The sequence below is a fragment of the Euprymna scolopes genome, chromosome 5 (genome assembly GCF_053919585.1).
Source record: "Euprymna scolopes isolate OS-2025 chromosome 5, ASM5391958v1, whole genome shotgun sequence".
In the NCBI taxonomy this organism is placed as follows: Eukaryota; Metazoa; Mollusca; class Cephalopoda; order Sepiida; family Sepiolidae; genus Euprymna; species Euprymna scolopes.
Genome location: NC_136486.1, coordinates 113,777,056 through 113,790,317, shown reverse-complemented (window position 1 = coordinate 113,790,317; position 13,262 = coordinate 113,777,056). Strand labels below are relative to the sequence as shown.

The window sequence follows — 13,262 nt, the reverse complement described above, 5'->3', positions numbered from 1 at the left end:
AGGTTACTTGGACATGGATCCAACTTTTTAATTTGATTTGAGTCCAAAACAGTAAATGTTAAGGGGTCAACATTGGGGTCAAAGTTTAAAAAATTTTTACCTCTGCAGTCTCTACCAAATTACTCAGCAAATTTTTGCTCTAAATATGTAGGTTACTTGGACATCAAACTTTTCAATTAATATACACATATGCACATAAAGTTATGAACAGTACATAGGGCCAGAGCAAAGTTGGGCTGAACTGCTTGTAACAAAAAAGGCTTGATTTGTTGTTTTAACATCTGTCAGGTTGGAATACTCACAAGGCCATTACTACAACATTAATTTAGGCCACTAAAACCAACACTCTTGCTGTAACATTTTAACCTAATATTAGTGTTTTCATATATTAAATATAAAAATAAATTACAATATTTATAAAAAAGTATTCTTTCTGAAAGTCGATTTTTTATGAAAATATATGCCACACTTTTGTTCAGCGTTTAAACTGTGTTTTTCTTTCCATCATTTTTTAACTGTGTTCATTTTTCACACACACGCACATAATACAAGCAACAAGCCTTCCTTCATTCCTGCTACTGTATGCAAAACTGAAGGATATAATTTTGTAGAATATTAAAAGGTGATCCTGATGTTGAAAGTCATTAAATAATAGAATGAGAATTTATATAAAAATGTTCCACTTACGAAATGAGACTTCCTGTTTTACTTTCAAATAAGCAACTTGCCTACATTTTATTATTGGCAACCTTCTGTCTCTTGAGATAACGGAATTCTGCTATGGCTAAATAGTCCAATTTTAGATTTGCAGCTACGCTGGCAAATGCTGCAGTTATAGTCAGTGGTAGGAATGTTGGGTATGGCAGGGGTGGACTGTATCCTAGCTCACCTGTAGATTCTCTTTTCTTCACATTGTCTTTCTCTTTTTCTGCTAATTTGATGCTGTCCTTGACCTTTGTTCGCCAGGCTGTGCGATCGGATGACCGACTCGAGATCTTGTGGCTGAATGTCTTCAGGTCTCTGTTGCAGGTGTCCTTGTAGCAAAGAGTTAGTCGTCCGATTGGCTGTGTTCCAGAGATCAGCTTGCCATACAGGATGTCCTTTGGGATGCGACCAACTTCCATCTTGCACACATGATCGAGCCAACACAAGCATCTTTGAGCTAGAATGGCAAACATGCTTGGTATGCCAGCCTGGGACAAGATAACTGTGTTTATGACTCGATCCTGCCAGAAGATGCCTAAAAGATGTCCGAGGTTGTGCATGTGGAAAGCATTCAGTTTTCGTTCTTGAAGTGAGTACAAAGTCCAGGACTCACTACCATAAAGAAGAGTACTCAGATGCAAACCTGGTATACACTTATCTTTGTGTTTAGTATCAGCAAGGTGTTGTTCCACACTATCTTGGCTAGACAGACCATGGCAGTGGCTGCTTTGCCTATCCTTATGTTGAGTTCTGCGTCCAGAGATAAGTTGCTGGTGATGGTGGAGCTGAGGTATTTGAACTTGTCTACTATTTCCAGAGTGTGGCCATCAATAGTGATTTTAGATTGAATAGGTTATCGTCACTCCTAGTGTGGAGAAAGATGCCATCATCTGACTCGTGAAATGCATAGCGCAGGAGCAAAGAAAAGTATATGCCAAAGAGTGTAGGCATCAAGACACATCCTTGCTTCACACTGCTCTTGATTGGGAAGGGGACCGAGGAAGATTCATTGTACTGGGCAGTGCCCATCATGAAATGATATAACCTTACATCTTATACTTTACAGAAAAATACTTTATTATATTTTCGAATATATATTTTTTTACAAAGGTTTGAATTTGTTTTTTTAGAATTATAACAATATATTATTTTATTAAATATTTATTGATTTCTTTATATATTTTTAGAAAAATAGAACAAAATGCTTTTTGTCGCAGAGTAAAAATGTTACTTCGGCATTACATTACAAAGCTGAGTGACAATCTTACAACTGTGTGGTTTAAACACAATAATTGCCTCTCACATGGATAATTATATGTTGCATGTTCTAGAGTGGGCAAAACAGACAACCTTTATAAGTACACAGAAAATCAAATAGCCAAAAGTATTGTGTATCCAAAAGTATTGTGAAACTGCACACATAAGAAACATGCATTTTCTTTGTTTTTCTTGTTTAACCACACTGAGCCGCAGCAACACATGGCTGAGTAGAGCTTTATATATATATATATATATATATATATATATATATATATATATGTGTGTGTGTGTGTGTGTGCGTGTGCTACTAAACTATATATGTTAAGAACCGTATTAATTTTGATTCAAAGATAATGGCTAAATTTTAAGGCTTAATGTATATCTTAAGAAATTGAAAGAATTTTGTTAAATACCATTGATTTAGTTCCATGTATATCTTAAATATTTGAATTTAAGAAATAGGGAGTAGTGTCTATATTATGCCCTCCCTAACAACTCTTTAAAATACTGTAATTAAAAGGAATATTTATTAATATTAAATTGTGTTAAATTTTCATAAAATTGGGTATATGTAAAATTTTTATAAAAGGCTTCCATTTCCCTTTTGCATTAAAGTACATGAATTTATATATAGCCTATATTACCCATCCATACACTTAATAGCTGTATTCCAAAATTCATAATGATTTGTTAGTTTCAGAGTTTACTCACACACAAAATTAATAGATACAAATTGATATAAATATTGGGAAAATTTAAATGGACATCTTTCCTATGCTATTCATCCAACACCTAAGAATGAAGTGAAATTTGTCAGTTATTTCTGCCACATATCATTTTAACCCCATCCCAATGTTCAACCACAAATCGTTTCTACTTGCCATGATCATAATTACTCATCCACAATCAGTCAAAATTTGATCTTGTTTAAAAACATCAGATATTAAGATCATCATTAAATGGAGACCTCAATAACCACCGGAGAGAGTTGCATTTTTATAATTAGATATATCATGGAAAACTGAGGTTTGCTATATCAATTACATTTTAAAGCAAGAAGTCGTCTAGCTGAATACACTATCAATAATTCCCCCCACTCTTTATCTGTGCCTAAACGTAAACGTAGATTCCATGAACAAAGCTTTTTTCTTAGAATTGCACGCCTGTGGAATTGTCTTCTGTTTTCCTGCTTTCCAGCTGACTACAATATGGTTGTCTTCAAGCCTAACGTAAATAAGTTCTTGATGAGCCGTTCCATATAAGTTATCAAATTTAACAAATTTTCATTACTAATGATTACTATATTGTCCAATTTCTACTGTACACTCATTTAACCCTTATCCTTGAGTGGCCTCTTGGCCTTGATAATGTGGTGATGCCGGTGTTAAAAAAAATAAAAAATAAAAAAAATAAAAAAAAGTAGACTTCCAAAGTTTAAGAACATCTTAATTAAAACCAGTATCCATGCTTTCCAAAAGTAAAGCTGAATCTTTTTAGGGTTGATGACATGAAGAAAACATGAAGGCTTCTTTTTAGTTTTATTTGTTTAACAGAATTTAAAATCACTGAAGATTTTACTCTAAAATAAAAAATTCAAAAGATTTTGAAACGTATGCACGCATATATTATAACCATTATTTTATTAGTAATATTACTTAGGCCACAGTTGATTTACAGACAACCGATAATCTTTAAAATAACATTACAATATTTTCATGGCAATAAAAAAAAGTTTTCTATCATACTATTTATGTGCAGTGTGATACTCTGAATGCATGCTTATACATTTATATAAAAAATATCTAGGAACAAAATTAAAGAATAGAAATATACATGTCAATAACATGCATCACCTTGAGCAATACACACACGCACACGTTATGTTTTTTGGGGTTTTTTTTTTAACTACTAAGCAATTTCTATTTTTTTTTTTTTTATTATTGATGCAATTGTATATAAACAAAATAAAATATAAAATAATAAACAAAAAGTTACCTTATTTTGTACAGGAGGATGTCGGGTGGGTGCATTGTCTCTGTTGGTTTGTGTTGGTACTCCAGCTGGTGGGTGCCCTGGTTCGACAGGAGTTGACTAAAATATGAAAAGAAATATAATTAAATCTCCAAGTTGTTTTACATTATATATATATATATATATATATATATATATATATATATAAAAAATAAATAAATAAAACATTATCCACAGCCACCCGTTTCATCTTAAGACTCATCAGTGTGGAAGATCTACCTAGATCCAAAACTGTACAAATAGCCGAATACAGTTAAGTACCAGTATGGCAAATAAAATCAAAATATTAATTAAATGATAATGAACGATACAGCTCTCCTATTTCTATTAGTAGGATTCTTCAATGGTAGAGTATCAGATTTCAGTCTCTGGGATCTCAGTTTTTAATCTTGCAAGATCTAGACACATTGTAAAACAACGAAACATGTTTGTGATTAAGTGCATTTTTTTTAAATAACTACACATGCTTCCATACATTCAATTAACAATATCACAAATTCAGATGAAAAGAAATTAAATAAAAAAATAATACAAGGTTATAACAAGGATGATATGCTACCGGTAAACATGTATTTAGTAACATATCTTTAATTGGCCAATATTTGGAGCAAAATGCACATGGAATTCTAATTAAAACAGAGTTAAGTGAGATATTTAACTTCAACAGTTAATTGTTAATCAGCTTGATCTGTGAACTGATTTTGTTTAAATTTTTGCTTATATCACCGCAATTTACAACTTAATTTTTAATTTTGTTGTTTACATTGTATGATGAAATGAAGCCTCGTGAATTTTGTGAAGCAGTTTTGTTTAACTTTGGCTTTATATATATACATACATACATACATACACAAATTCAAAATTATATGGGTTAAAAAGACTACATTGTTTGGTGTTTTTAAACCATTAAACTTTGAATTTGTATTCCAATATCAACACTGCATATTAATCAAGAGTAGATTTTGTATTATTTATCTATTTATATATACTAGCAGGACCTGATAACTGGCGTTGCCCGGTGGTCCACGTAAAAAATTGAAGTATAGGTGTTGTCATCGTTGCCCAACCCTCAACCCCCTCATGCTAACAACAGCTTTCAGAATAGACACCCCATTTTCTGAGGGGGGGGGGGGGGGGAATAAAAAAAATTTGCCCAAAATCTAACTTTGATAATCGCTATCACGATTCTCATGGTCAAATACTATAAACGAACAATAAAATTTGGTGGTTGCAGTGTCAGTCCATCCGCTAATCTGGCGGGAAGAGTAGGGTCCAGGGTATGGTATTATTGTTGGCAAGACTAGAGTTTAAGTGGCAGAATACTGTCAAACCCTCTATCATTGAAAAAGACTAAATTCCTGTAGTCACCTGTACTTTACCATGTAAATAGAACACTTTATAATTTGAAACAATATAAACCTTTATAAATTTTAATTTTAGACAATAGAAACAGAATTTGTTTTTTAATAATTTTGAAAGAAATATTGTTCAGACATTTTTCAATATACATACCTAAAAGAAAATGAAATTGAGGAAATTAGGAAAAAATAATTTATTTGGTTTTGTGACCTACTTTGATTTGAAAATAAACACAAAACAGTTAAAAATAGTTATAATTGTTTAAAGTACGCACAAACATGTTTCAATATGTATACCTAAAAGAAAATACAATTGGAGGAAATTAGGCAAAATATATTTTGCTTTGTAGCCTATTTGCGTTTAAAAATAAAAACAAAACATTTAATAATAGTTATTACTTATGCGAGCCATAAGGAAAAAAAAAAAAATTAAGCCACCCCCTAAAAGAAATATGGAAATTGTAGCAAGTACCTGCGTGAGCACAAAAAAAAAAAAAATTAGCCACAGTAGCCAGGCTCGAATGTGTAACGCTAAGAGGAAAAGGAGGTGAAAAAAAGGAAATGCTTTAGTCGACTGACCCACGGTGAACTTATGACTTTACGGACCTCTGAAATAATGCCTATAAAACATACGTATAATGAGGTTTAAATGACTTCACAAAAGCATTTAAAACGTACATATCATGAGGTCTGAATAACTTTGCAAAAATGTCAACACATAAACTGGCCCCTCCTTGCAAAGAATGGCCCAGTTGATGGTGAAAGAAAACGATCATGATTTTGTCAGTGTCCACTGAGTGTGTCAAAAGCTGATCCAAGTATATAAGTAAAAAGCTTTTATAAATCAAACGTTTAAGAGTTTAAAGGCTTCCAAATCACACCAAATCCGGATCTTGACTGTATTAATCGCACAAGCAGTTATTTCATTTTTTTTTTTTTATTTAGCATATAAGGAAAGAATTTTAGTCAATCCAAAAAAAATAAATAAAAAAAATAAAGGCTCTCCAATTGTGATGATGTGTCAGAAAACAGTATGTACGATGTAAGTAAACAAGATGTAGCATGGTAGCATAGCTGTATAAGAAAAGTTAACATGTACAGTAAGGAGTCTTGGCTTATGAACATGTTTTGATGTGTTGATATATTTGTATTTTGGGTATTTTATTTAAAATGATTGACTCTTGTATAGAGGGAAGTCATGTTTGTAAATCTTTGGAGCATTCAGTATTGTAGCAAGATTGACATTCTGGAATGAACGAATAGTCGGTTCTCAGCTAATGAGATTTGGTGGAATGTGAGAAGGGAGAAATCATTATTTTTGGAATTAGGAAATGGAAAGATTATGTTATATCTATAAGTATAAGATCCAGATAATAAAGGTGCAACTCCATACCTGTCCAATATGCAAAATACCTCCCCGGTGTTGACTGGGAGCGGTAGAAGTACTTGTCATTTAGAGGGAAAAATAGCAACTAGTTCCACTATACATGGTTGTGACTGTGATAATTTTGCTCCTAGGATGTAATATAGGATTTTACTATAACAAATAAATGCATAAAATGGTGTTCAAAACTTGCATAAGATAGTGGCTAATAGTGTAAATATAATAAATTTGTACATGGCATCTGTTGGTGCAAACCTAGTGTACTTCGGTTCAAACGGGAATTTCTGCAATTATTTTATTATATATGTTAACTTTACCCAGTTGTGTCCCTTGAACACTCTCTATAACAGAGTGTTATCTTCCCTACAGGAGACGGTGTAAAAAGAACTTTCGAAATATATAGCGCGAGCAGTACGCACGTGTTAAATAAATGCTCTTCGACCTTATTCCAGTTATCCATGTTTATTTGCTTTTACATTGGTAGCAGAGCGTACAAAAACGAAACAAAGAAAACATGGCCTCTAAATACATTCCCCTACCAACGTTAAACACCGAAAAATACAATTTCTGGAAGAAAGAAATGCATATATGGGAACTAGCCACTCCTTTAGATGAAAGAAAATGGGCCCCCGTCGTGCTTTTGTCCCTGGAGGGAAAAGTGAGAGAAGTCCCGCTTGAATTGGATATTACCTCACTCAATGCCGAAAACGGAATGGAGATATATCAAAAGCTAGACACCCTCTTTTTAGAAGACGCAAACCAGGTAGCATTTAGGGCATATGAGGCGTTCAAAAGTCACCGAAGAAAGAGCGGCATGGGAATAGATACTTTTATAATCGAATTTGAACGTCACATTGCCAAGTTGAAAGGATTTAACACAATTCTGCCCAAACCGATCCTGATGTTCAGAGCTCTCAAAAACGCCAACCTCCCCCCCCCCCCAAAAAAAACGAACACTTAATAAAAGCCACCGTTTGAGAACGGACACGCAGAGAAATGTCCAAACAATTAAAAAAAAATTCTTAATGACTTTGAAGCTCATTCCTCTCCAAAAACTCCTCCGGTGTCTGTGAAAACTGAATCTGACATTATTTTAAAACTGGAGAAACCTACTACACCAATAGTCATGGTCGACACCGCCACCATGGTGATAAAAATTCCAGTCTCACCAGTCGTAGTGCTGACAGATGGGGTTACAACCAAAATTCAACATACTACAAAAACATCAAAAGAAATTCAAATCACAAGGTTGAAAGCGACAGCAGCAGTGGTGTTATTTTCAAGTGTGGGTGTAAACACAACTGGGTTCGCGACTATCTGTATGACGAAATTGACAACACCGAAAAAGGAGGCCACTTGCTCATTTCTACCATCGTTCTCATGAATGAGCATGAAGAATATGGTGGCACCATCACGTTTTTGGGAGCAATGTTCGGCTTGGATAGTGATGCATGGGGAACAGTTAGTGGAAGAAAATGGTTTGAGTGTTTTCTAGAAACCCTGCCAGAAAACTAAAAGTAAAAGTTCGAGGTGGAGGGAAAAGCTACAAATTTGGTGATGGAACACCATTAAATCCACTCACACAGCAACTTTACCATGTGTCATTGCTGGCATTGAAGTCAGTATTATCACCGACGTGGTGGACGCCGAAATATCGCTTTTACTAAGCAAAAAGTCAATGAAAAGAGCCAGCAAAAGCCTCAATTTCAAGAACGATAGTGTCACCCTGTTTGGAAAAAAAAATCCCACTACAATGTACTTCTTCAGGGCACGACCACATTCCCATAACAAGACCTCCACCAGACCGAGGTAAGTTCAAACATATTTTGTTTACCAAAGAAAATTCCAACAAAAATAGGCAAGAAAAAATTAAAATCTCCACTAGATGGATTTACACAAGCAAAAATTCCAATAACCAACAAACATTCAAGGCCAGACTCATTGCCCAAGGTTTTCAGGATAAAGATGCTGAGGATCTAAAATGATTCTCCTACATGCTCCAAAGCAGGTTTACACATAGCATTGGGTACGACCATCCATGGATATCAAAACAGCATTTCTGCAAAGCAAGAAGTTGAACTGACTGGTTTATCTGAATCCTCCCAAAGAAGCTGATGTACCCCAACGCTATATTTGGAAACTCTCCAATTGCCTCTAGATCCTGGTATCTCACACAATTGATGAAGTCAGAAGCTATATCTTCAAAATATGATCAGGCTATATTTACATGGCATTTCGAAAACAAATTGCAAGGTATAATTGCTACCCATGTGGATGATTTTTGCTTTGCAGGGTCAGAGATTTTTCATAGAAAAGTTATTGGCAAAATCCATCAAGTATTTGCAGTTAAATCTGAAGAAACTGCATATTTTCAGTACATAGGATTAGACATCAAACAGAATGGGGAAAATATTAAACTCGGACGGAATGAGTAAAGAAATTGAAAAATATCCCTGTGGAAACTGGCAGGAATATTAACGACAAAATATCCACAGTGGAAATTTCTGAAATCAGGCAAGTTATCGGCCAACTTAACTGGCTGGCTACCCAGACCAGACCTGATCTCAGCTACAATGTCAGTACATTAAGTTCCATCCTCAAACAAAGCAATGTGGAATGTAAAAAACAATAGAGTAGTAAAGAAAGCCAAGAAAGAAAAATCCAGACTTATGAGACCTCAATCATCTCAAGATTGTTGCCTACAGTGATGCCTCATTCACCAACCTGACAGATGGAGGATCTCAAGGTGGTTACATAATCTTTTTAGTTGGCAATAACCACAAATATACACCAATAACCTGGCAGTCTAAGCGCATTAGAAGAGTGGTCAAAAGCACACTGACTGCTGAAACCCTAGCCATGGTTGACATGTCGGAGGCCTGTCTATTTTATAGGAAACTACTATTAGAAATACTGCAATTAAAGGATGAACCCGAAAATATAAAAATAATCTGCAAAACAGACAATTCCTGTCTCTTTGACTCCGTGCATTCATCCACCCAAATACTAGATAAAAAGGCTTCATATTGAGATGGCTATTTTGAAAGAAATGCTGGAAAGAAAAGAAATAGAAGAGTTCTCTTGGATACCTACCAATAGACAGGTAGTTGACTGCTTAATCAAGAAGGCAGTCCCTTCATTTAAGATACTTGAGTTCGTATCTGAACCCAAAGAAACTGATATTTAAAAATAAATTTTTTTCTTTCTTTTTCAGCGGGTCATCTAAAAGATAAGAAAAAAGGGGGAAGTATTGTTAACTTTACCTAGTTGTGTCCCTTGTACACTCTCCACAACAGAGAGTTATCTTTCCTACCGGAAACGGTGTAAAAAGAACTTTCGAAATATATAGCGCGAGCGGTATGTACATGTTAAATAAATGCTTTTCGACCCTACTCCAGTTGTCCGCGTTTATTTGCTTTTACTATATATATATATATATATATATATATAAACAATGATGATGTGCTACCTGTAAAGATGTGTTTATTAACTTATATATGGAGGGAAGTAGTGAACATTCTATCATGCTGTGACAAAATTCGGTTCGCAAGGCATATTGCAATTTTACAAGAACGGAGTCATGAAAAAAACAAAAAAAACTAGTTCTTAAATTCAACGGTAAATTGTACCACCAATTCAAGTATTGGCAAGAACGTCTTAAACCTATTTTCCCATGACTTGTCTCCTTCTGAATTTTTAATATTTGATCATGGTTTAGACATTGTATTCCACTGCCCCGTGTTAAGCAGAAGGTATTTTCCAAATTTGAAATTCTCAATGCCCAAGCAGAGACTTTCACCAGTCTCTAAAATCAGAGTAAGAGATTCAAAAGCAAGATTTAACAACCTTGCTCACAGCTATGCAAGTACACCAATATCCCATTCAGAGTTTAAATATCGCAAAGAGCATTATGCAGTTATTAAAATTCTACAAGAAAAGAAATCAGTCATTACTAGACCATATAAGATATTTTCTAATTCATATGCAAAACTAGGAAGATAAATGACTATGATGGAAACATTTTATGGCTGTAAAAACTGCAAAAAATAGGTGCTGGACGATCCCCTTAATGAGCGACCTTAAGGGTAAATGTCACATAGCCCACTACACCCTTTTCATCTTTCCAACGAGCCTTCATTTATTTAATTCTGATCAATAGTCGCTGAGATTTTGAACTTATAAAATTGACATTTATATATATATATATATCCCCGAAACAGTGTTTCATGGTAAACAACTGATGATCCCTTGAAAAATAAATTATTAGTATTATAGTAAATTTGAGAGTGAGTTGATGCAGTGATTAAATGACTTACTGACTAGATGGTTTTCTAACGAATGATAAAAAATATTTTTTTTGTATAGTTTTAAAGGTTAAAAACTTCAAAGACTATATATATATATATATATATATATATATATATATATATTACTTTTTATTTGTTTTTACATAATCAGTAATGTTGCTACACAGTCATGAGCATATTTTGGTCAGCTAGTTTTTAGTAACTAGAGACTTCTTCCGGTGACAAATCAAAGTTTGCAATTAAAATATCAGGAGGTTCCGTCAAATGTTAAAAATAGGAACAATGAATAAGATTTGGTTGTATGTAAAGAAGACTAAATAAATAGGGGTGAGGATGTGGATCTGTGTGGAGATACAGGAATAATGAGGAAAGGAGGGGGTGGGAGGGGGGTTAAAAATGAAAGACTGGAAAGAACAGTATATGTATGGCATGTGATGTCTGCTCCAACAGAGGAGTGCGAATTTCACTAACGTTTTGGAATATCTATGCCAAAAGAGATTTGGATTTAACCGGAATTATTTCATTATAAAAATGCTTTTAATATGACTTGAATTTGCCATGGTCAGCTAACGTTTACCTCTTGCCCATCCCGCTCCACCACTATCATCCCTACATACCTTTGTAAAGAGATAGGGAAGAAAAGGAAAAGATACAAGGAAGAAAAGAAAAATAGAGAAAAGAAAAAAGGAAAGGTAGGAAAAAGGAAAAATGGGTGAAAAAGAGGGGAAACCATAAATAATTCATTGGTGGTGATTTAAAACATTTTTCTTCTTCCTACCCGTCCCCCATCTCCATCTACTACCTACCTTCAATCCCATCTCCTATCACAGCCTTTTTGTTTTTACATTTACTACTCAAAGCTTTAAAAATTGCATAGCAATAATCAAAATGTATATAATCAATATAACCTCCATGCTCAGATATAATTATTTGTTATAATTGTTGTTAATCTGTGCGAGTGATCTCCCCTGAAAAACTCTCCCTGCGAGTGAGGCGGTTTCCGGTCGGAAGTGGGGAAGCGGCCATTGTTGTATATACTCGGTAGTTAGTGAGGAGTTGAATAAAATATTCTCTCCGTATCCGTCGTCGAAGTCCGTCATTTATGTTTATATATTTCTTTATACGTATTAACAGTCTTGTGTTCTACTACTAACGATTGTGATAATAATAAAGATAGAAGGTAGTGGGGAATAAACAGGTTGGTGACTGTGATATTGATAATTGATAATAATAATAATTCTTTTTATTGATAATTATATTGATTATTCATGTATAAATAGCCATAACAACCAGGTTAGTTAATGATGGTAATAATAGTGAGAAGAACGTGTCCAAAGTAAAATTTTAAAATTAAAAATGCAAAGAATAATGAATTTAAAACATAGAAAATAAGATGTAAACGGTAAAAGAGACGGAATAAATTCCAAATAATACTAATGATAATTGATCTGAAGGTATCCACGTATATATATATATATATATATATATATATATATATGTGTGTGTGTGTGTGTGTTTTATAATTATTTGGAGTAGATTCAAATAAATAAATTACAGAATTAGTCTTTAAGTTTATGTTATATAACAGTGCATATTCTTTACTGTTTTAATTTATAATGTATTTGGTCGTGAGAGGTTAAAACTAGTCAAAGCTTAGGGTTGGCGATTTAGTAGTAGAAAAATTGGTGCTTCTACATTATTGGGACAAGATTTTGTAGTCGATAAATGGAGTTTTCAGAAAAAAAAACAATGTTTTTTTGTTTTTTGTCAATTCTAATAATTTACAATGGTAGCTTCCAAATTATGCAGTCGAAATTACCTGAATATTACTAAATTAATTAAAAAAAAAAAAAAAATCATGTTAGCAGGTGAAAAATTGCTGCCATCTTTGTTTAATTCGAACAGAAAATTATCTCCTTGTTGAACTCTGCGTTTTACAATCGTTTTCATTAAATTCTATTTTTTATTTTCTTTAATAAAAAATGTTCTACCTGATCAATTTTCGTAATGTTTGGATATAATCATCTTAAATATCCGAGGAATATGTAGATACCATTGTTTTCATGTGAAATTCAGTTTTACAATTTCTGAAAATCTCATCCCAGTTCTGTAGAAGCCCTGAAAAATCTATTGATTTCAATTATAACAAAAAGTTACAAATTATAGTTTAAGTTTAGGCTAATTTTTAATTATGTTCGTTTATTGTTTGCGTTAAGT

General features: G+C 33.5%; 1 protein-coding gene across 24 annotated transcripts in view; it reads right to left on the bottom strand.

The window, feature by feature from the left end:
* The window catches only part of LOC145276958 (casein kinase I-like), a 464,141-nt gene that overhangs the window by 86,318 nt on the left and 364,561 nt on the right, over positions 1-13,262 (bottom strand). For all 24 annotated transcript variants that reach the window (XR_013868064.1, XR_013868063.1, XM_080128500.1 and 21 more), the window contains one exon: positions 3,961-4,056. Coding sequence is in view for 22 of the 24 variants with exons in the window: in XM_080128500.1 (XP_079984626.1) it covers positions 3,961-4,056 (96 nt within the window). In the remaining 2 variants the exon portion in view is untranslated. The remainder of the gene's footprint in view (positions 1-3,960; positions 4,057-13,262) is intronic.